Below are 25959 nucleotides of genomic sequence, written 5' to 3' on the forward strand. Positions count from 1 at the left end.
ATATATATATGTGTGTGTGTATATATATTATATATATATATATATATATATACACACACACAATATACACACACAGTATATATATATTAGGGATGCACCAAAATGGAATTTTGAGACCAAATAAATTGGTCAGGATGAAACAGAAAGTGAAGTTTTTTGTTCCAACCTTTTTAAAATGTCTTTAATTATTATTTTATTAGCACTCTAGGGAGATATTGGGGGTCTAAACAGACTCCTGATATTTCCCTTTTAAAATAGAAAAAGAGATTGAGGGAACTCTTTTTCTGCAGCCCCTTTTTATAAATGAACAGAAAATCCTTAATACTGCAAGTTCCTGTTCATTCATACAATGTGGATATAGTATGACTGACTATGTCCACAATCATGAATGAACAGGAAGTGATGTAGAGCACTTCCTATTCATTCATAACTGGGACATAGTAAACTTACTATGTCCAGTTATCTACATACACTCAGCGATCAGCTGATCGCTAAGTGTTTGTATACCACGCTCCCTCCTGAATGTGCTGACACAGGAGGCCAAGTGAGCGGTAGGGGAGAAGACTTGCGCCTCCTGCGACAGATCACAGCATTCTCCTCTACTCACTGTTCTCCATCCTGACACAGGTGGCTGAGCCGGGAGGTGCGGGAGGAGAGCTCAGCCTCCTGTATCGATGACAACTGTCACTGTGAAAATAAAGGCAAAAAGAATGCGGCCACCACATCTGAGAAATGCCAAGCTGCAATATATGACATTTTTGTTCCTGGGTTTAGTCACGCCTTAACTATGGACCCGTTAAATACTTTTCAAACTGTTTTATAGGAAAGGAAGTCTTATTCGCAGTTGTGAGAATTGGAATACAGCCTGTTTTGTTTTTTTTTTCTTGCCAGGATGAACATGTTTGAAAGCTCAGCCGCCGTGAACCTGATCGCACCTAATGTGAGGTTTTAAGGTGCTTGTTATTTTATCCACGTTATCAGTCGCCTTCAGCTTTAACCTCCAGAGACAAAGCCGCTATCAATTCTGTGTTGAAAAGGGGAAGATGCATCCAGGAGATTGCCGCCTGCCAGCACAAGAATGGTTCAGAGGAGATATAAAATATTAGGACTATTTAATGCTGTCCTCGTTTTTTGTTTTTTTATTAGGAGGCTTTTTTATTGCAGCTCTTTCCTTTTTATGGCTTCTTATTGTAAAGAGATGGTTTCTATTTGCATTTCTCGTCCCTGCACAGAAACTGTGTTTTTCACTTTGGCCAAGGACATTGCGGACGGATGTCAACTTTAAACCAGGCATTATTTAACCACATGATCATCATTGTAAGGAATGTTTTGTTGAATTTATCAAACTCCCGCTATTGTCACACTGAAGCCCTTTGGTTGTGTGCAGCAGTTGGATGATATAAACAAGTGTAGCCACCTTGTTCTAAGCGGGGTGACTACTGAAATTTAACTACTAGGACTGTATCCAGTCTATCTGATTGTATAGTCTATAGTCATTTGGCTTTCCTGAAGGGTTTCATCACTGATTGTATCTGCCTGCTCCTGGTCACAGAGCAGAGCAACCAATGGTGGAATGTTATGAATATCTATGTCTCTCCAGCCATTCACTAGCAGGGTTATTCACAAAGGCCTCATTCACACTGCCGCACATATACGCGCGTACGTGCGTATTGTTCCATATGCAACACATGCAAATAAATGGCTCCATACACACAGCCGCGTATGGAGCCGTATATTTGTGTAGCGTATATATGCGCAAAAACAGAATGGAACAGAGATGCGTCCGGGCAGTATTTCCGCACATATACGCATCTTTACGCGTACATGCGTACAGCACATTCAAAATTCCATTACGAGTGATGCATTCTGGGATTGCATATAGTGCACGCATATACGCTCGTATATACGCGCATAGACGTGTATATACAATTTTGCTTGCGTTGTGTGTGAATGAGGCCAAAAGGGTGAAGGGTTTGGAGAAGGCAGGAGAAGGGAATCATCTAGGACAACATAGCTGAACTGAAAAGTGAGCTGAGTTGGAGAATTTTTCAAATCAGCTATTTTGGCCTAGATTGTTCACTTCTCCTGCCTTCTCCAAACTCTTCACCCTTTTGTGAATAACCCTGTAGGGGTTTCATGGCCAGTGGTGCATGCTAGGGAGGACCTACATATCTGGGTCTAACCATGTCCCTTGGGCCTCTTATTTGGGAGAAGCTGCGTTATGTGTGAGCTGTCTGATCAGACCTGAAGCCTACAGGTGGTCAGGTGTGGACCCCGTCGGTGTCAGGAATTATTCCTGGGATGGAGAGCCAGGGAGGAACTTCATCTGCTTGAGGTGCCAGAAAAGCCAGCATGCGTTTGGGGTCTGGTGTCTCACCCAGGGGAGATCTCAAACATGTCTTCCACCCGATATGATAGACCAGCTATCTGGGTATCACCATGTGAGAGTTTCTTTCTCCCCCGGGCCTCCTGCATGGGGGGCGGTGCGTTAAGTGTGCTGTCTGACCAGGCCTGCAGTCTAAATATCTGGATCTGGCCATGTCCCTTGGGCATCTTGCTTGGGGGAGGTTGCGTTAAGTGTGCTATCTGACCAGGTCTGCCATCTGCAGGTGGTCATGTTTCCACCCAGTCAGGGTCAGGAATTGTTCCTGGGATGGAGAGCCAGGGAGGAACTTGGTCTGCTGAAGGTGCCGTAGAAGCCAGGAAGGGCTTGGACCTCGTAGGGAGTGTGGTGTCTCACCCAGGAGATATCTCACACATATCTGCCAACCAGATATGGATCTCTAACACAGTGTCTCCACATTTTGGGTTTAAAGGCCGTCTGTGAAGCAGGGCAGGAAAGCATTCAGTAAGTTTTGAGTTCTGACTGATCCTAGATGTCTGCTGCTCAAACCCTCTCTCCCTGTTTTGCCGTTCATGGAATAAAGCATTAGAAAATCCTTAAAGTTCTTTATTGTTGCTTCCACAGACATACCGGCTAAGAACTCATCCCTGAGGTGAAATGTCAGCTCCTTTTGCCCCTGTCAGCGTACGAGTATGGACACCCGCACGGACGTGCAGGAGGGTGAGCGTACGGCCACGTAGTCCCATAGAGAAGGACAGGGGCTGCATACTAATCACATGCAGCACCTGCCCTTCCTGGGAGCTGCCCGATATGGACGTGCCGGCCGTTTCTCGTGTGAATAAGGCCTTAGAGAGCCAGTGATACACGAGGATGTGTGTAAGAGTCACACGAAAGGTGATCTGTGGCTCCATTAAGGAAAACCCTAATGTCCATGGACTGGGATGCAAGGAGTGTGTGGGACAACTCAAGGATTGGTAAGTCAACATATGTTGTTATACTGAAGACAAGCTATTTTATGTTGGACTTCCTTGGTTGTCTGCCTTTGAAAGTATAATAAAGACATTTTTGCTTATTGAAAAGCCCTCTGCGAGTGCTCTGTGAGCTCCCCAACATTACACCTCCAATCCAATATCCAGCTAGCACCCAACCTTCTATTGACAATGAGCCATGCTGTTCCATATGCAAACAGGCAGACCTGCACCTCAATGACACCCCAATTGCTTCCAATCCATACACAAATGATATTATTTGTCCAGTTATACAGTGATCTGAAGAATCACGCACCTTGGTTGATATTCTAACACACAGGCAACAAACATAAGGCAAAGAACAGCCAGCACTTACCCATAACAGCCAATTGGAATGTTTCCATCACAAGACTAGCATACTGAAATATGATTGTTGTTGGGGACTAATGCCATTTATATGTCTTTTTGTGCTGACAATAAGTAGCAGTGGCCCCAATGAGTTCTGCGGTGTCAGGCCCAGTTACAGATGTAGTGTACATATCCCATCTACACCTGACTGGTAAATCCCAGAATTCTTGGTGGGTGCAGCAGTGACAAATAGATGGCACAGCAATCACAACCAAATGGACAAAGAAGGCCCTCCAACTGTGATGTAATTTTGGCTTTTATTGCTGCAAGTCTATCATGTTGCAAAGAAAACAACGTTTTGGAGCCGCATGGGGTCCCTTCATCACACTGTTTGCCTGGTGAAGGAACCCCATGGAGCCCTGAAACATTGTTTGCTTTGTGATAGCATAGACACATCAATAAAAGATGAAGTTACATCACAGTTGGAGTGCCGGTGACTTCTTTGTCCATCTGCCAGTTACAGACGTGACCCTGATTCCTATACATCATAACACATTGATTTTGTATAGTTTCAGTACTTTCACATGTATCCTTGCCCCTGAAGATGCCAAGTCTATTGTCTCAACCTACATTGGTCAGTTGACCCAAACTTGATATTTCTATTTCATATTTTGGTAGATGTTGGAAACTTACATTATTGGTGAGATCTATGGATTGAGATCCCAGCTTTACATACCAACTGTGGCCATTATTAGGTTCTCCCTTCTGAATTGTTTATTTTATTGTAATATGGAAATGTAACAGGAAGAGCCCACGCAAAGGTGGGTGGGAACACCCAAAATTCCCCGGTGGAATCTGGAGCTATGGGAGGAGATTTTGATTTAGAACTATCCTGGACATATAAGAGTCCAGGAGCTGACAGAGTCCATCAGATTCCATCTTTGAATAAATTATCACTTTTGGATGAACTGATCATTTAAGTCTATCATGAATGCAGCTGTTAGACTTATCCACCTAACCAACCGATCAGTATCTGCAACCCCCCTCTGCCAATCCCTTCACTGGCTTCCAATCGCCCAAAGGATAAAAATCAAAATATTAACAACCACTTACAAAGCCATCCACACCTCTGCCCCGGCTATATCTCAAACCTTGTCTAAAAGTATCACCCTAACCGTCCCCTCTGATCTTCCTTAGACCTTCCGCTTTCCAGCTCCCTCATCAACTCCTTCCATGCTCGGCTCCAGGACTTCTTTAGAGTTTCTCCCATTCCTTGGAACTCCTTACCCCAACCTGTCCATCTATCTCCCACTCTGCCTGCCTTCAGGCACTAAAGACGCATCTCTTCAAGGAAGCTTATCCCACCTCTAACTAGCCACTGAACTCTTTCTCAAACAATTCATCCCCACACAGCTACCTCCTCATGTATCACTTGCCCCTCCCTCTTAGATTGTAAGCCCTCAGGGGCAGGGCCCTCCTTACCATCTTGTCTTGAATTGTATTGTAATTGTAATGTCTTTCCTATATTGTAAAGCAATGCGCAAACTGTTGGCGCTATATAAATCCTGTATAATAATACAAAACAAAAAGTTTTGGCTATTCATGCACTTTAATGGCTTTACCATTCTGATGAGTGTTTTAGTATCAGTTTAGTAAAAAGTGAACAATGAAATGAAAACTGTCCAGACTACAGTAATATATAGGGTGGAATCACTGTTACAGTAAAGCAGGGTTATACTCATTTCACATGCCAGTAGCTACAGTATATTTAATGAAAGGGCATTTCAATTTAGATTCTCATTTAGATTGCAGTTGTGTTAAGAGGATTAATGTTATTTTTTCTAATGTGATCCCAGAACACATACTATATTTCAGCCAAACTGGACAAGTAGTTATGGAGCACCTCACTCACTGCGTGCAGGAGATTAAACCCATTAGGACACAAGAACAGACAGAGGTAGAGGCGGGGCTTGTGAAAGGTCAATGCAAACCCATCTAAGATGAGCTAAGACATCACAGACATAAAACAACGCTTGCTGGACTTGTGGTCAGTTCCTTGTTTGTACAGAGAAAGATTCTGTCCGTAAGATTGAATGCCAAATCCTCTTTTGGGAAATCTGCAAAATGCACTTGCAATGGTGGCAGATCACACCTTGGCCTTGCCGCACTTGGGTCCTGGCTCGAATCCCAGCTAGGACACTGACTGCTTGTAGTTTGCATGTTCTTCCTGTGCTTGCGTGGGTTTCCTCCCACACTCCAAAGACTTACTGGAAAGTTAATTGTCTCCGGTCTAAATCAGCCCTAGTATGTATGCATTTCAGATAGGGGCCTTAGATTGTAAGCTCCTCAAGGGCAGGGACTGATGTGAATGTGCAGTATATGAAGCACTGCGTATATTGACAGCGCTGTATAAATACTTGTAATAAATAATAATTATAAAGTAAAACTGTAAACATCCCAGTTACGTGTGCTTGTGTATTGATTGACCTTATGATGGGTAAGCAATGTGGGTGACTTCTCTAGTGACGTTGGTCTGTTGCAAGAATTGACTCGGTATTAATGCACATGACTTCTCTAACGTGAATGACGATTAGCCAAAACGTATTCCGTGGTTTTGGTGAGAGGGCGGAAGGGTTTTACCTCGTCAAATGTGAATTGCCATCTGTATCTTTTTTGGGTTGATTTGGGGTGATTTTACCTTCATTTTACTTTACCTCCATTTTACTCATCTCAACTGAGGGAACGTCTTTATTTGCCATATGTTCACCAGGGTGAACATATGGCAAATAAAGACGTTCCCTCAGTTGAGATGAAGACAACAATAAAAACCTGAGAGGAGTCATAACCCTTTCAAACCCTACTTAAATCAATCAATCAATCAATCAATCAATCACTAACTAAATAAATATGAGTTGTATTTTTTCCCTTCCGCATTTTGCTCACTTCTTGTCTTGTTGAACTCACAGGAAGTAAGGACTAAAGACCTGAGAGGGGTTCTTACCCTTCCCAATTCTTCTGAAACAAACGGGGAAAAAAAGGCTTAAAGGAGAACTATGGGGTGACTTTTTTTCCCATAGTTCTATTTTGGGTCACGGGAGGACATATACTACATCCTTCTGTGACCCATAGCTCATTATATAGCGAGCTATATGCTGAAAGCGCCGCAGCCGCCACGGATCCCGACAATACTGTTGAGATCCACCCAGCTGGCTGATAGACAGCTGGCACTGCCTATCTAGAGAAATATAATATGCTCCCCCTGTTCCTCACCCCCTGGTGCAGACCTTACTAAACTATCCTTTCGGCCGGAGCACAGAGCTCCGGTCGAAAGGAAATGAGCGCCGGCACAGCCAACAGCAGCTATGCGGTCTGCATCCAACACGTACGCATGCCTGACTTGTCAGCAGGCTGCGGGCCACATAGTACCAGTTTGCGGGCCAGTACTTTGAGACACCTGCTTTTAAAGGATAAGAGCATCAAAACAAGAACTTTGGCACAAATATTTTGTACTGGTATTTTTCACAAATAATTATTAAATATTGAATATAAATCCTTCACATTTACTGCATGCAGTCAGCAAATAGGGCACTGGAGGTTCCCTGCAACATTTGCTGAATCTTTTGGGACTGTGCTATGATCAGTCTGTAATTTGATCTCCTGCTATTAAGGGATATTCGCAACACACATCTGAAAAACTCAGAGATGGGATAAACCCCCCTCTCCCTCTGCCAGCTCTTATGGAGCGGCATATATGTTCAATTAGACAGAGACAGGTAACAAGTTAGCAGATGGCCCTGACCTTTTTTATTAGGGAATACAGTATGCTATGTAAGCCAAATGTCATGAAAATGTCATGTCAGCGATGACTACGTCATTACCTAAGGTTTTATTTTTGTTTTGTTTTTTTCTCCAACCAAAGCTTTCATTTGGCAATATTGTCTTGCAAAGATGATTTTATTTTCTATGCACATGACTTTCATCTACAATTCACACATTTATCCAATTGAATCTAATTAGGAAATGTGTTAAGGTGCCCATACACCTGACCATTATCGTACGACAATCGCGGGTGATCCCGCGATCGTATGATAATCGGCAGGTGTATGGGTAGCGTGCAACCGCATCTACTGTACGGCCGCACGACTTTCGTCTTCCTAGCACGCTGGAAAACCCGCCGAAAATCGTACGACTGCCCGACACTGCCCGCTCAGCATTGCAATCATCGGCAAGCCTTCTCCTCAGCGGGGAGGGCTTGCGATGATCGCAAGTACGATCTGCCTGTCCAAGATGGGCAGGTCGTATGAAATATTATTGACATTACAACCATCGCACAACGAAAGTTGTGCGATGGTTGTAAGGTGTATGGCCAGCTTAAATCTTGGGTGAGAGTTCTATGAATCTGGTGTGAAATGATTTATAAATAGAGTGTTGCCAGTGATAAGCTATATAAAAGGTATGGGAGAGTTATCAACACATTTTTCTTAGCTTTGCACAATTTTTAGAATGCATCGCTACCAAAATTAAGGAACAAAACAAATAAAAATGGAAACAAATACATATACTATATATGGGTTTTATTTTTTTGGTACAAATAAGGCTTTCACTTGGCAGTATTGTCTTGCAAAATTGATTTGAATTTTATGCAATCTATAGACAAAAGAGGAACAAAACAAGTGGGTTTTTTTTTAATTAGTTTGACAAGTGTTTAAAAAAAGAAAACAAGAAGGGCTCTATTCTTAAATGTTCAATAGATATCCCACCACACTCATGACGGCATACCCCTTGAGCATGGGTGCTGAAATGACTGCGGATGACGGTGCTCAAATCAAATGAACTAACAAGATGTCACCAGCACATCGAAAAACGTGTCCAAATAAAGTCTTTATTGACATGCAGACATATTGTCACAAGGATGTGGCAATGATTTGGGGCTGCAGAGGGTCCATTCAACCGGCTCAATATTTATTGAAACATTGCCATCCTTGTGGCATTATGTCTATAAGTCAATAAAGACGATTGGACACATTTCTTTGGTGTGCTGGTGACATCCTATTTTTAAATGTTTTCACAGAAGAATCACACAGCTTTCACCAACAATTCACACATTTTTTTTAAAGGAATCTACTTGAAAATCAATGAATCTTGGGTGAAAGTTGTGTACATCTGATGTGAAAACATTTAGGCTGGGTTCACACCTGGGCGTTCCTAATAGGCACGTTTTATGCTCGTTTTTTTAAGCACAATTTTAGCACGCTTGTTTTGTACGATGAAACGCGCGTTCGACGCTTGTTTTTTAACCTTTTGCTTTTTTTTTAGTTTAAAAAAAACAAAACACTTTTAAACTTCCTGCCGGTTCCGCCCCCCTGCAGACAAAGGCAATGAATAGGGCTAATTGGGGTTAACTAAGGGTTAAAAATTAGTTAAATAGAAATAATTTTTTTTTTATTGCACGGTCTCCTTAAACTGACATTGTATGCATATTAGTGGCAATGGTGTATTTTGGTTTGGGGCTGCCCTAGGCAAGACAAAGGCTGTAGAGTCCACCACAGATCCTGCACAGCAACCCTGAGATCCTGTGGAGCCCACCACGAATCCTGCAAAGCCACTGTGGTAGGCTCTGTGGGGTCTATGGTGGGCTGGGCAGGGTCTCTGGGAAGCTGTGCAGGATCTGTGGTGGGCTCTGGAGCCTGCAGAGCCCATTGCAGATCCTGCACAGCCCCCCTGAGACCCTACAGAGCCCACCACAGATCCTGCACAGGCCCCCTAAGAAATCCAACAAGTAGCAATTTAGGCCTATTGTCTGAAACTGTATTTTACCCCTTGAGGGCAAAGCAACAAGTCTGTTTCATACTCCCCCACCACTACCAACACATACGACAACATGCCCTATGTCAGCTCCAAGTCCCCTTATTGGAGGCTTAGGGCCCATTCACACCTATGCTTTGACATTCATAAAAACACATCAAGCCACACATCAACATGTCTGCCGACGTGCAGACATCTCAACTCTCCCGGATGTTCTGGGAGCCTCCCGCTATTAGATAGCGGCTCCCGGACACCCGGGAGAGAAACATTTGGTGTGTGAAGTCTTATTCCTATGTCACATTCAGGTGTATGAGAATAAAAGGTGTGTAAAGTCTTATTCCTATGTCACATCCAGGTGTATGAGAATAAAAGGTGTGTAAAGTCTTATTCCGATGTCACATCCAGGTGTATTATAATAAAAGGTGTGTAAAGTCTTATTCTGATGTCACATCCAGGTGTATTATAATAAAAGGTGTGTAAAGTCTTATTCCGATGTCACATTCAGGTGTATTAGGATAAACGGAGTGTAAAGTCTCATTCTGATGTCACATTCAGGTGTATTATAATAATACATTTGCATGTAAAAATACATATAATGATCTATTCCTGGTTACATGCCTCTTATATTTGCCCGGAGTTCCAATTTAAATCCATTTTTTCAATATAAACGGCTGTCGTTTTTTCTCGAATGGTTAAGTTGTTATCCCGTCATTTCAGCTACAACCCGTACTTAGCGTGGTTCAGCTTTTTGAACATTGAACCGTGTAACTCTTTTGGCTTTGAAAGTGATTTTCTGCAGCCCAGAAACAATTGTATTCCTTGTAATTTTCTTGTTAAGTTATGGCTGTTATAAATGCAGCGGCATAACACTGTGATGGAGTATACATGGCACCGTAGTCTAGCAAGTGCTTGAAGATAAAAGATTGCAACACGAAACACTCCATCGTGTTCTGGCGGCTCAATTCTGCGGATTACAGTAAACATTTGCGCTTTTCTAAATCCATTTCCAATAGATTTGTTTTATACACGGGGGTGCGGTAACCGAAGCCAAGTACCGATGGGTACAACGGGCATGAAGGATCATAAATGGGGTCCATATAAAAGCATACCACACTTATGTAAACTCTGGTGAGTGTAATTACATGTAATACTTCTATTTCTATTCCATTTCTGTGCACACCAGCTGAAATTGCAGTTCAGGCTTGTGTTTATGAAAACAAAAGGTAATGCATTGTCTTAAAAACCATGAACTTGAAGCAGAACTCCAGGGAAAAAATTCTTAATCCTTGCTGTGGGGCTACCCGACTGTGTGGTGGTGATCACCTGATCCTCAGAGCCAGCTTGCTCTTAGACCGGTCCCTGGAGTGTATAGGACGTGAGGTATCATAGCTGCAGGAGGAAAAGCTGTGACAGCCGGCTGAATCAGAGGATCGGTTGAGTATAACTTTTTTTTTTTAACCTAGACACAAACGAGCACTTAACCCTTGCAGTGCAGGTGTAGCCCCACACAATGCAAACCCTGCCCACGTGACCCAAAGGGATGCCGCTTGAGGCAATAAGCTCAGGCTGCCTCATTATAGGAACGGGCCCGGATTACAGTCATACACAAGCTCAATCATATTGGCTCATTACATGGGCAGGATCTTTGTCCCGCTTAGAAGTGCTGCAAAGTGATTGTATCTTACTTCTCATCTCTCTCAGTCCAAGTCTACCAGTCAGATCCTACTTAAAGTCTATGTAAAGACAAGATTTAGTTTTAGTTTTAGATAGAACGAGAAAGGATCAGAACCCTTTTCATGTTTTTTTGCTGCCTGCCTGGAGAGATTCAGCCTAACCCAAAAATTGGTCCTGTTGACTATTGTATCCTGTACAGAAAGTCATGGCTAAGGCAACATTTTAGAGTTGTCACAGGAACAATAGCCATACCTCCCAAGTTTCTTAGATGACAAAGAGCAACACCTTCCAGCACAGTGTATTTAGGCAATGGCTACACCCCTGCTACGTCCCCAGTTATGCTGACCATGATTGGTTAAACCCAGAATTGTTTTTTTTCCATATTACTTTTCCTTTATACCTTCTTTTCCAAATCGTAAACAAGATAATTAAGAGATAAGATGATGGTATTAGTGCAAAATAACACTTTTGGTGAGTATAGAAGCTTTTCATAGATATCTGTACATCAGACCAAAAAGACAGACAACTGGGAGGCCCTCCTAGGCAGGCCAATTACTCGCCTCTTGAAAAGAGAGAGGAAATTAGCAAATTTTATATTCCTGGCGACTAGACAGACCATAGCCAGAGCATGGAAACAACCAACGTTGCTTTTCTCGGAAGTCAGACAAAGGGTCATGGGCATCATGGTACATGAGAAGCTTACAGCTACCCTGCACGACTCACATGCCTCTTTTCAGAAGACATGGTCATCCTGGCTGGAATATGTCCAGCCAATGAGACTGGATCGTGACCTCTTGACGATTTGATGGTGACGCGCTTGGTTGGGGTGCTGGGGCCCCCCTCGACTCCCCCCCACTCTCCCCCTCCTACCCTTTCCACTTTTCTTTTCTTCCTTTTACCTCAAGGTTCTACTATGGTTTTTTGGAGCCTGCAACACACGATCTAGAATTATTGCTCGGCATACGACCGTTAGCCTCTATTCCCCCACTGGTGTGGCTCCGCTGGTGTCCTGCAGCAGGTAGCTGGCGTCCACACTATGGTTTCCAGATGCTAGCCCACCCCCGGTGATTATACACAGACCGTTACGGTCCCTATGTCCCACTATAGTTTCTGTACGGGGGGCTTTTGTTTTAGACATACCCTTTAATCAATGTTATATGGATATCCTTCATTGGCTCTACACTGGATGACTTTATAAAATGCACTGATACGCCGTTGTATTGTTCTAAGTCAATTTTCCATTGTATAAACCTGCTGGACCTTACTCCTACTGTATAATCTGTAATTCTGTTCTGTTACAATAAAAATATTTGTACAACGAAAAGACAGACAACTGAGGAGGAAAGAGGGGCAGAGGGATTTGGTTTTGAATGAGGGACAGTCCCTACAAATGAGGGACAGTTGGAAGGGTTAAGTTAGCTTAACCCTTACCCTAAGTCATTGGAAATCCAAACATTTTTGAGTTTTCTTAAGAACAATAGTTGTGGTAAAATCCTGCAGTGGGTAAACCTTTCTCTGGTGACAACCGCCTAAGACAGGGGTAGGCAAACGCCAGCCCTCCATGAGGCATTGCAAGACTCTGAGAACCACAGGCATGACTCCCAGAGGCAGATGCATGATGGGATTTTAAGTTTAGCCACAGCTGAAGGACCAGAGTTTGCCTACCATTTGGTCTAATAGGTCATATTCCCTTGTTTAGAGAGTTCTCTTCTTACTTTCTACTATGCCTCCAAGACAGGATGTTAAGAAAAATCACCTAGATGGGACACAGGAAGAGAAAAAAAACCTGACGTATTCTAACCCTTCCTACCGTATCCAAAATACCCAAAAAAACTTTACAGGGTAAAACAATACAATTCCTGTATGAATTTAGGTCTGCAGTTGTTGATTAAGAAAACTGAATGTAACAAAATACATATATTCCCCACAGGAAGAACCCACAAATGTGTATGTGTATAGATTACAGTAGTGTAGATATGGTACCGCAAGCAGGTACAAATTATACATTCAAGCACTGGCTGAGCTGAATTATTTATCAGCTTGAAATTTTTTTTTGTGACTGGAGAGTCTCTTTAAGTACTTTGCATTTCCCAAGAAATGAGCAGCTGTATAAGAATCTAACTTGGTACGTTGCTGACTGACATAATTAGTGTAATAGGCGAAGGATTCACTTCATGTGCTGAAAGGCAATTTGACTTCTTTCAGGCTAATCTAATTTTCCCTAATTAAATCGAGCATCACTGCAATTCTGGTTGTTAGGAAGGACGGAAGTTAATTTTTAGCATCACCTGTGGGGGTCTTTTGAGAAAAAAAAGGAGTCAGAGGTATAGAGGTTCTGTTCATCAACGTCAGAAAATGCCCCCCACCACCACCACCTTCCCGGTTTCTAGGATATCTTTTGTTCTGTGTAGGTGTGTGTGTAAGACAATGGTTCTGCGGTACACTTCTTGTGATTTCCCATGGTAAAATGAGGTTCAGAAGGTAATGTCAAATCTAGCAATCACTCTACATAGTCTCTGCATGAAATGCGGCTGCAGATAGTGGGAATGAAAGGAAAATTTGAATTGGTTTTGGCCAGTTTTATCGTACATTTCTCTACTTATATATAGAGAAGAGATAGTTCCGGCTAGCCACAGCCCACCTTTCTCAAAGCCATACAGATATTGTTCCGGCTAGCCTCAGCCCACCTTTCTCAAAGCCACATAGAATATAGTCCAAGCTAGCCTCAGCCCACCTTTCTCAAGGCCATATAGAGATACTTCCAGCTAGCCACAGCCCACCTTTCTCAAAGCCATACAGATATTATTCCGGCTATCCTCAGCCCACCTTTCTCAAAGCCATACAGATATCATTCCGGCTAGCCTCAGCCCACCTTTCTCAAAGCCACACAGATACAGTATAGTCCAGGCTAGCATCAGCCCACCTTTCTCAAGACCATATAGAGATACTTCCGGCTAGCCAAAGCCCACCTTTCTCAAGGCCATAAGAAAGGTTGGCTGTGACTCACCAATACATTGGCATAATAAAGCAAAACATGTGGTGTTCCTCATACTCCTTTGGAAGTCCTATGTGGGCCTACCCTACCTTTGGATATAGCATTTCCTGGAGCACTAATGCATTTACTTGGGGCTGAGTGCTGATACCACCCTTCTATCTCTGGATATAAGTAAACATCCTTTGAGTTCTTGAGTGCCTACCCTACCACTGGCTATAGTAATTCTTGGAGCACCAATGCATTTACTTAGAACTGAGTGCTGATACCACCCTTCTATAAGTAAAAGTCCTTTGAGTTCTTGAGTGCCTACTTTACCTTTGGCTACAGCATTTTATGGAGCCCCAGTGCATTTACTTGGGGCTGAGTGCTGGTACCACTACATACAGTTTTTAAAAGTGCTTTGAGTTCTTGATTGCCTACCCTACCTTTGGCTACAGCAATTCTTGGAGCACAAATACATTTACTTGGGGTTGAGTGCTGGTACCACCCATCTATCTCCATATATAAGTAAAAGTCCTTTGAGTTCTTGAGTGCCTACCCTACTTTTGGCTATATGATTTTTTTTTGAGCACTAATGCATTTACTTGGGATTGAGTGCTGATACTCTTCTATCACTGTATAAATACTGTATAAGTAAAGTCCTTTGAGTTCTTTCCTACTCAAACTTTGGCTATTTCTTCTCACTACACAGAGAGCACAACTAAAGGTTTGGTGTCACACTGTCACTCCCTACATAAAAGTTTGTACTTAGTCCTCTGAGTGGAGCAGGCTGGGAGGTGGTGGGATAAATGGGTCGCTTCTCCGAGTCATTCAATTGTGTGTGTAGTCATTCTCTGAAGAAGATTGGTTCAAATTATTTTTTTTAGGTAGGCAATGAGGAAACATACTCAGCTTTGTTAGCTGGGTGTGTAATATTAAGCTTGAACTACTGGACGCAGTATACACAGGCATAGAAAGTAAAGTAAGTGTAAACCCAAAGTTTACAAATTATGCAGGGTATTCTACATACATAGTCGCAGGAGTGAGCCTGTGATTGCCGCTGTCACTGCGTTAATTACCATAAGCCCTAACTGCACATCCCATTGCTGTACAAAAGACTGGACGCATGCTATTCAATAGCCCCATGGCTACAAGCCCTACGGAGGCTTTACAAATGAAACAGTGACAATGCTGCTGCCCTAACAAATGACAGTTGGTGAGAGTTTTCAATCTTCTTCAGGAAGTAGACAGCGCAGCAAATGTAAGTATTGGCAGCTAAGTTAAATAGACTGGCGGTGCTAATTAAAAGCAAATTAGGCTGACAACTTTTAAAGGGGCATGAGCTAGCATTTTTTTTAACCTTTAATTTTTTGGGTTGGAAGAAACAATTGGGAACATTCAACTATGTACATGTCATGAACAACCAGTGAAATAGCTTTAATACTAGCCCTCACTGACCTCTGTAGCTCCAGACACTCTGGAGAAATTCATCCTCAAAGTGTAAAAGAGATCCACCAAAGTCCTGCAAGTCAGGGCACTGTGCTCTGGTCTCTTCCTTGTACCTGTGCACCTGCTCTGTGATTGGATAAGAGATTAGAAAGTTGGAAGACTGCTGAATCACTGCTGGGAGGGGAAAGGGGGGAGCAGGGAAAGCTGAGCTGCTGACATAATGACTTGAATGACTTCAGTGCTGTAAATGTTGATGCTAAATTGCTCCACATTGAAAACATGTTACTATCCATATCCATGGCCATAGGTTCACTTTAAACTAACAACTCCATATAGGCCATCTTTATCCAAAAATTAAAAAATGTCGGAATCTAGTACATGCTGAGACTAAACTCATTCTGGCATGACACATACAGCTGCTAAGTCACTTTAGCTCTGGGGGAGAATGTGAAAAACAGCAGGAAGAGGACTCCTGCATCTTCTGTCATTTTTACTTGAGAAACAAACTATTGATTCTTTACAATAGAATATTTGACAAAATATAATAAAATGTAACTGATGGTTATACCTTTAATGGACACTTGACCTCAGATACATGCTTTGGTGAAGCTTGATGTATAGGCTTCCTGTAATATCATACCCTGGTGATTAGAGTTTTGTGCCAATGAGGAGATGACAGATCATAAATATGGAAATAGAGATGTATTATAAAGAATTTAACAAGAGCACAAAGCTGGGAAATAAAGAGTAGGAGTGACTCTTCTGGTCCCCCTGATCTCATAGGCCCAGGTTTGGCTGCACTCTCTGCACCCTCCTCAATGTTAAACATAAAAGGTAAGTTGGAAAATGACCTACCTGCCCAAAAGAAGGAACTCCCCGACTATCCCCTGACGTCTCATTGCCATTAGCAGTCCTCGCACTGTCATTCCTTCGCAGAAGCAGACAACCACCCTGGCTTTGGGAAGGTGACTCCGCAGCTTTTTCAACAGCTTGTCAAAGTTCTGCTCCCCGGCATTACTGTAGATCTTGTACGAATGGGCGATGCAGACACCATCCTTGGCTGACATGTCTTTAAATGCTTCCATCCCTCTTTCCCCATAGTTACCTGGAGGAACATAAAATATGACTTGTGACAAACGAGTTATGATTCAGTAATATCCATTATGTTAATGTAATTCCAAAACTTTTTTTGTTGGATAGAATGTGGAAGAAATCTTCTAATGGGAAGACATTTAGGTGACAACTAAGAGGGGATATCCCGACGCTTTGAAGAGATCTCCTTACTTCCCGTTATGTCACTGGGAAAGGAAATCTCTCCGTCTTTCCATACATTTTAAAGCCACCCTTTTCTTTGCCGGCATTTATAGAATCCATTGCCAAATATTTTCTGTTCAGCTGATGAACAATTCCCTGATGCATAGTTAGTGAATAAAAACCTTGCTCCAGTCTGTCCCCAGAGACCAGTTATTTCCCCATTGGATGCTGTCCTCTTCTCCACTCACACAGCATACAGAAGGTGAAGGCTGCACATTTTGGGGAAAGGAGGAGGCGTACGAAACAGGTGTAGGAGCCAATTATAAAGATACCACTATGTCTGGGGAATAGAGAAGTTTCCTAGTAGAAAACTCCAATGTAAACAATAATTACCATCATTTTCTTTTGGTTAATTCTTTATTTTAAATGTTCAAAACTATAAAAGGTATAAAATACAGAATACGAAAAAGGCAGAGTGAGACAGAACAGAGCATATAATAACCCAGAACAGGCTGTGTTAGAGCAAGAGAAGGGTGCAGTTTATACCATCATTTTATTTAACTAGTTAGATGTACTTTTTGTGATTGTTGCTTAGTGTTGGCTCAAAGCATATTTCCACTTTTACAGCCAATTTGGCCAAATTTTATATTTGTTACATGTTCCCACTCACAAAAGCATAAGCAAAAAAATTAAAATAAAATAATACAAATAATTACAAAATGCATTACATTACAAAATTGCATTACAAAATTTCTGCAGTTTAAATTGCTTTTACTTGTTAGGCTTTCTTGGCTTCATAAAATTTCTACTTGGCTTCTCCTTGGTTTGTTATGTTAGGAGGGGTTGTGACGGGTTTGCATTGTCTGTTAATGAAGTTGATGAAAGAAACACATTCCACAAATTTCAGGTCCTAAGTCTTTTTATAAGGATGCTGTGACAGTGCTGGAAAAAAACCCCTCAATTCAGCCATGTTGCCTGCAGCAACTAAACATGTAAAAGGTGTTTTTTTTTTTAATATTTGTATTATGCTGTGTGAAAGGGAACACATAATAAACATATAGAGGAGTTTTCTCAAATTTGACTGCAAAAGTGTGAATATAGTGAGTGAAATGACCTTGGCGAAATTGATTTTTCTGCTAAACTACCAAAATTTGGCAAAATTTTGATAGAAGTAGAAACTGTCAGTTTTACTCACTGGGTTATACTTTTTTAAATTTAGATGTTTTTAAGTTCTAGGTTCGATTTGTTTTTTTCATTAAAGGAGAACTATGGGGTCAGTGTTTTTCCCAATAGTTCTCCTTAGGGTAACGGGAGGACACAAACTAGCGTCCTCCCGTTACCCTAAGCTCAGTATACCGCGAGCTACAGCTCGCGGTATACTGAGATGCCGCAGCCGGAGCGGGTCCCGACTTAGAAGACGGGATCCGCCCAGCTGCGTGACAGCTGGCTCTGCCTATCTAGAGGCAGAGCCAGCTGTACCCGCCCCCTCCCCCGTCCGTTCCGCCAGTCAGCGCTGGCAGATCGGAGCGGGGAGAGGGGAATCCAGCCCCTCCCCCTGTCACGGCAGAGAGCCGTGACAGGATCTAGAGGTGAGCGAACCTGGTATGTGTTCGCTCACCTCCCGATCTACTGAGCCGACCTGTGACAGTCTCATTGTCACAGGTCGGCTAGAACTATGAGGTGAGTGGAAATCACTTATCTCATAGTTCTCCTTTAAAGCTTTTTAGTATTTGATTGATTTAATTGATTCATTTAATTGTTGGCTTAGGCCTTTATAATGAAAGCAGTAGATCACATTTTTAATTGAACTTTTTTTATTTTACTGTCTATGTTTTTATACACACAGATATAATGAGGGGTGATTTTTGTGTATAAAAACAGGTCGAGAATAGCTGAAAGAAGCTTTTGTAACTCTCAAGAGCCTTTTAAAGTTAATTGTACCCTTAAAAATGACCTTAATTTTACCTTCCTCATTGGCTCCAACACATTATGACAAAGTGTTCATATTTTCACTAAATCATAGGACATATGTAATTTCACTTATCCATAGTACTAAACCAGCTTCAGAAAACCTATATACTTCCTACAGAATATGTATGTCAGGAACCGGATCTGAACCCAGGGTCTGCTGTAGCCGGCAGTGGTTCTACCTGCTGAGCCACCTTAGAACCTTGGATAGCTCCTTGCCTGATCTCCTGTTTAATCATCAGTTAAACCTAGTTTCTGCTGAACTCTGAACTCCTTGCTCCGCCCTTGAACTTCCTATTTAACCCATGCCGCTACACTTCCTGTTTGCCAGATTATTGTGCTCCTGCCAATATCTTGCTTCCTGCTCCTTCTGTGATACAATCCTCTCATACTGCTACCCGTGTACCGACCTTTGGCTGCTGATTCACCGACTACTCTCATCGTCTTCCACTTCATACCTGATACCTTTGGCTACTGACCTCGGCTTGATCTCTGACTAGGGTTGCCACCTGTCCAGGATTCACCCGGACAGTCCGGGTTTTGGATGCTGTGTCCGGGTTTCATGGCAGCTGAAACCCGGACATGAGATGTAAGGCAGACTGGGGCAACCAAAATTAAGATAGGGGCTACTGGCCCCCTCCACTGAGAATAGTCTCAACTGTGATATTTACATATGAATGGGTGGCGATATTTACATCTGAATAAGCCATAACTCATTCTCCCCATAAAAATGTCTGCGCGATGCTAGAGTGTTCGGGTTTTACTTGAAGAAAAGGTGGCAACCCTATCTCCGACTATGGTTCTGCCTGCTCCTATAGTACTATCTTCTGCTTGTGTGCCGAACTTGGCCTGTTTGACCACGACTTTGCCTGCTGTTTCAGCTACTGGACTCTGAGCCTGATCACAGATCGTGACAATGTAATCTTTATGACTGGCTAAAACACTAATTTCTCTTTTCTTTCCCTTTTCTTGCTACAGAAGCCATTTTGTAATTTGTTGATAACAAACATGACTTTCTATTTTAGCCTGCAGTCAGCGATGATTTTATAAAACCAGAAAAAACATAAAATAACATAATAATATATTATATCTATCTACAGTCTCTCTCTCTCTCTCTCTCTTTCTCTCGCTCTCTCTCTCTCTCTCTCTCTCTCAATATTAGTATGCGATATTTACCTGTCAAAAATTTTAAAATATTTAAACTATAAATATTAAAAAATATTGACTACCTCTGGATTAACAGGGGGTAGCTGTGGGCATAGCATTCTGTTTAGGCTTTTCTTCATTTTCTTTTCATATCTCTATAGGTTGAACTTAATTGACATGTGTCTTTTTTTTAAACCTGACTAACTACGTAACTATGCATATGCTCGCCTGATCCTTGATCCTACAACGGCGACTGCTTACCTCTCTTCCCTCTTCTCCAGTTGTGGTATGGCCCTTGGTGTCAATGGACCTGTATTAGACGTAATAACATCAGCAGTCTACCAGCCAGACGGAATCAAGGAACAACTGAGTATATTTATTTTCTTTTCTTATTCCATTACAGAGAAAAACGAGCAGTTACCCTTTGCAGTGTGAGGGGTAGCCGCACTGCAAGGGTTAACTTTTTGCATACCCGTGGGTCTTCTTTTTCTTTTAAGACAGGTAAATAATGTTTGACTTTACATATCCATTACTGTTGTTTGCTTTTTTGCCTGCAGTTCTTTTCCATACACGAATAACGCACTCCATCAATTTGTCTTGTGGGAACACATTCAAAAAGTTTTGTTGGAGGCCAAACAATAATTCTTATTAGTTCCGACAGAAATTCCTGGAGATACACAGAACGCTCCCTTGTTCTGAGCCCAATGGCACATCGGAAAGGTTAATAGGAAGCTAAACAATGTTTAGAGATGCCGCCTTTCCATTGCAGATTGTAGATAATCCCCCACAGGAACACAATCAATTTATACTTCTAAATGACGCTCGCCTACAGCACAAACACAACAACATTCGTAGAGTTTATGCATCGGAGTGCGCCCGGATAAATGACTGTTTGGTAATTTGAACCTATCTGGCCTCTTCAGAAATTTCCTTTTTGTAGCTCAAAGCGGAGACGCTTTAATACCTCAGTAATACCATTGTCTACTCTGTTCATGTTATTTCTTTTTTACGTTGTGTTGAAACATTGAAGCAAAGCTCCAGTATTAAAAAAAACAAAAAAAAAACTATTAACATAAAGTAAAATTGAATTAATTACTGTTTGGTCATTTGAACCTGTCTGGCCTCTTCAGAAATTCCCTTTTTTTTAGCTCAAAGCAGAGACGCTTTAATACCTCAGTAATATAATTGTCTACTTTGTTCATGTTTTTTACATTGTGTTGGAACATTAAAGCAAAGCTCCAGTATTTATTTAAAAAAAAAAAAAAAGAAAAGAAAAAAAACAATAAATAAAAGAAAAAAACAAATTATGTTGCAATATTTCCCTGCAATCAGGAGCTGTCTCCTACAGTGCTTCTTTTTTGCCACTAGATCACCGGAGTCTTCATCATTATTCTGCTGAGCCTAGGCTGTTATGTACCCTCCGGCTTTCCCCTAGCCTGCGACTGGACAGTGAAGGAGAAGCAGCACGATGATGATATCATCCCTGTGTCTCTCTGCTTTCTCCTCCTATTAGCATGCTCCCTGACAGAAATGATTGGCTCATTGTGCTGCTTCTTCCTCTCACACTCTGAGCTCTGCTGAGAACTGTCTTTCCTGCCAAAAGGCAAAAAGGATTTGTATTTTTGTCTAACTAGTCCTGAGATGTGCACAGCTCTGCTACACAGTCCTGTCTGGCAAGGAGGGGATCTGATATTTCTTAGCCACGGTTTTACTTTAATTTACCACCAGCCTGTAACTGGACAATAAAAGGAGAAGGAGCACAGTGATTAGCTCATCCCTCAGTCACTCTGCTCTCTCCTCCTATTAGTATTCTCCTTGTACTGCAACTCACCTAACTGACTCCTTGTGCTGCTTCTTCCTCCCCCTTTCTGAACTCTACAGTACATAGTCCACAAGAATCTAATACTAAGCCAAATTCAGGTACTTACACCGCTTGCATTTAGACAGAAAATGATGTATCAAAATTAATGATGTATTACTGAACATAGAACTACAATAATCTGTGTCTGCTATATCTGCATAGAATGTATTCAACTACTTTTAAAGGTAAAGGCCACCTTTTGGGAAAAAATAAATACATTTGTAAAAGAAAAAATTTCCATGTCCATACGAGAGTCCATGTCTGTACGAAGGTCCATGTCTGTATGAAGGGCCATACCGAGGTCCATGTCCGTACCGAGGTCCATGTCCATACGAGAGTCCATGTCCATACGAAGATCCATGTCCATACGAAGGTCCATGTCCATACCGAGGTCCATGTCCATACCGAGGTCCATGTCCGTACCAAGGTCAATGTCAGTGCCGAGGTCCATGTCCATATCGGGGACCATGTCCGTACCGGGGTCCATGTCCGTGCCAAGGTCCATGTCCGTGCCAAGGTCCATGTCCGTGCCGAGGTCCATGTCCATGCCGAGGTCCATGTCCATGCCGAGGTCCATGTCCATGCCGAGGTCCATGTCCGTGCCAAGGTCCATGTCCGTGCCAAGGTCCATGTCCATAGCTGATCAGCGTAAATATACGTTTTTTTTTTGGGACCATTATGGTATTTAGAATATTACATTTATCATCCTCATAGAAGGATGACATTTTTCATGGATTTCATCTTCTTCAGGACCATCCAAGAGTGAATACACACTCCAAGCTTCACTTAATAGTCTGTATATATACAGATGACGCAGTGAAACTAAAATACAGTTATGCTGATCCCCTTATGCTTAGACCCTAGACAAGGAAGGTACCCCAAAGATCATTTATATAATGCTGTATAACAACAACATGCTCAGGTTGTAGTTGATAATCAGCCAAAGGGAGGCAATATAGGTCCAAAATATGCTGCCTCAACAAAACGTTGTACTGGTAAGCATAAACTTCAACTGAAACAGCTAATTCATGTATTCACTAAATATATGTAATAAATCTTGCCTGCCATTACTGTTTAAAATAAATTAAAATATTTGGCACACTGTGTATTTTTGCAGTGAAGCCAAGTGCAGCTTATTAGAGCTGGTCAGTAATTCTGGTGGATCTGATCGGAAGCCCTGTGCTAGTCTATGGGCAGGCAGCTGCATCTGAATGGATGTGTGTCCGTTGACATCCGACCACCCCCCAAACTCCAGACAGGTCCAGAAAACCAAAAAGAACAGACAGAACATGTCTTTTTACATCCAGTTTCTCATGGAACTTGGGCTTGGTAACATCGGTTACTAAATGCTCCAATCAGAGGGAGATCTGTGCATGAATCCCCTCCTGATCAGAACCGAAGGTGCCCATGTGAAATGGGCCTTAGTATATATTAGCATTCCAACAGCCAAGCACACTGCCAGCGCTCAGCAACTCTTCATCTCTTTCCCATCAACAATCTTCAAACTTTCTTCACTGTGAGAGGCAGCCGTCCAAGAGGATAGTGGGAAATATCCTCGATAAACATGTAGAGACAAAGAACAAGGGAGACAGCGCCTTCTACTCGTGTGTTAATGATTTTTAAACAGATAATTATAGGTGTAATAATATCTAATCACATACACACGATGTATCCATGCAGTGTAAAAATCAACCCAAGGACCTCCAAGGCAAAATAGCTGACTTGTTTTGGGGAAGTCTCCCCTTCCTTAGAGCTATAGATATTATGCTGCATGGTTACATCTTGTGTATGTGAATAGATTTTATTACACCTATAATTATCTGTTTAATAAACGTTAACACACGAGGAGGAGGCACTGTCTCCCTTATTCTTTGTTTCTATAGATTAGCATTCTGTTTAAACTAAAGAAGGATACTACAGGCAGCAAGTCAGATATATATACACAGTATATTGTGTGGCAATCCCACTGTAGAATTGGGTGTTATGATCACCCAGGACTCTCAGCCAGAGGGGCTGAGATGTGTCAGGAAGCAAGGGTTTGTCTGGATTATACTTGGGATCCTGGAACTGGGGGATTTCAAAATAATTCAGTAGGGATGAGATCTCCAGTCCAGGGTCCTTGTTTTAGCAGTAACCAGCACCCGATGATTGCACAGGTGTGTGCAGCCTTTAAGGAAAGGGTGCTGACTAGGGGAATTAGCTTCTGCTGGGAAAAAGAAACAGACCCTGTTCAGGGGTCAGTGAGGACTCCCCCAGAGGTCAGAGAGGAGTCAAGTGAGCTCCTACAGGGATAGGAACGGATGGTGTTCAGGGGTCAGGAGGACTTCCCCAGAATATAAAGTGGAGACAGGTGGTGTGTGTGTGCTGGAGGCACATGAAGACAGCCAGAGAGGCTGGGAGAGAACTGGTGAGGCTAGGAGAGCCGTGAGCCTGAGGGGTCACCAGTACAAGTGTGGCACAACACTTCCAAGAGGACCAGTGGGTCAGAAGTGCTAATGTCTAAAGTGGAAGCCAGGAGGCTATACTTGTGTTGTTTTGAAGCCTTGCATGAATGTTATGCTGAACCACCCCTGCAAAGTTATCCAAGCCCAAAGTCAATGGACTTCGGGCTTGTGACGATGGCATCCGTTTGAGATGAGTTAGAGATTTTGAGATCAGTTAGGATGAACTTTTGCTTGAATAAAAGTGGGCTACCAAGCCCGTAAACAATACAGGTGAAACTCGAATAATTAGAATATCGTGCAAAAGTAATTGCAGTAAGTGCTGCAAAAGGGGCCCAAACCAATTACTGAGTACATATGCATGCTTGTACTTTTCAGAGGTCCGATATTGTTCTATGTACAATCCTTGTTTTATTGATTGCATGTAATAATCTACTTTTTTGAGGTTGTGGATTTGGGGTTCTTGGGGTTTACATGAGCTGTAAGCCATAATCATCACAATGATGACAAATCACGGCTTGAACTATCTTGCTTTGCATGTAATGAGTCTATCTCATATATTAGTTTCATCTTTTAAGTTGCATTAGTGAAATAAATGAACTTTGCACGATATTCTAATTATTCGAGTTTCACCTGTAGATATTGCGAGTGGCATCTTTAAGCGCTCACCATATGTGCTAATATCCCCAAACAGCACAATTTGTGTGTGTAAATAAATTTTAGTAAATTATTTTTACCTTAAATACATTTGTGACATTTTCAAACCTTTATCTATGAAAGTTAATTTATATATATATATATATATATACACAAAGACACCAAAATGTACATAACTTACACTTATAGGAATTGTACCACAATAAACAATACAAAAATGTGCAAAACATATATAACAATTTGAGATAGAGTTCAGATGCACCAGAGAAGCCTGTTAACGCACATCCAGATCAATAGCACATACCAGAATTCAATTACAGCTCAAATGTAGGGAGCAAAGGACAACATATAATGTGAAAAAGGTGAAATCACACCAGTTACTCCGAATTCCCTGACATTTCCAAGGGTGATTTCTATGGTCATACAGTAGATCAGTTGATCAAATGGAATAATTTGGTTATCTAAGGATTCCCAGTGTTGCAGAGTTGGCAATGAGGAGCCCATCCACTTAAGAACTATTGCTTTCCATCCACTTAAGAAATATTGCTTAAATAGCCCATCCACTTAAGAAATACTGCTTAAATAAAAAAGCATCTCAGGCCGAAATATTTACTCTTCTCCCAGTGCAGTCCCCATCAGTAATACCTTTTCACCAAAAGATGTCCATAGACTTCCAGGTTGAATGACATCTAATATTATTCAGTCCGTAAGATGGAAGGCATCCTGTGATTACAGAGAGTCATGAACCCGCCCATCATCAAGCAAGAATCAAATGAAGAAAATTGTATAGAGGTGCAACTAACCTAATAAGTAAAAGTTATAAGGAAACCAAAATTGAACTGAATTTATTCACCCATAAGAAGAGGTGAACAATGCCAGCTGCGATCACCTTATCTATAGAAAGTTCAGTAGAAGGCTTTTCACTTTAACGTCACTACAAAAGATAGAAAGACACTGCCCCAGATCGGGAGAAAATAATCTATAGCTATGAAAACGTGGAATGGTCTTCCATGGAAATTGTTTTAGCAGATACAGAAGATTGTTTGAAAAAAAAGGGCTGTATGCTTATA

The 25959-nt window shown here is 41.9% G+C and overlaps 1 protein-coding gene across 3 annotated transcripts in view; it reads right to left on the minus strand.

Moving 5' to 3' along the window:
- The window catches only part of GRM5 (glutamate metabotropic receptor 5), a 252482-nt gene that overhangs the window by 131590 nt on the left and 94933 nt on the right, over positions 1-25959 (minus strand). For all 3 annotated transcript variants that reach the window (XM_018565861.1, XM_018565862.1, XM_018565860.1), the window contains exon 3: positions 16418-16667. In XM_018565861.1, the coding sequence (XP_018421363.1) occupies positions 16418-16667 (250 nt within the window). The remainder of the gene's footprint in view (positions 1-16417; positions 16668-25959) is intronic.

This window comes from Nanorana parkeri, unplaced genomic scaffold (assembly GCF_000935625.1).
Source record: "Nanorana parkeri isolate BGI_ZX_2015 unplaced genomic scaffold, ASM93562v1 scaffold896, whole genome shotgun sequence".
NCBI classification, from domain to species: Eukaryota; Metazoa; Chordata; class Amphibia; order Anura; family Dicroglossidae; genus Nanorana; species Nanorana parkeri.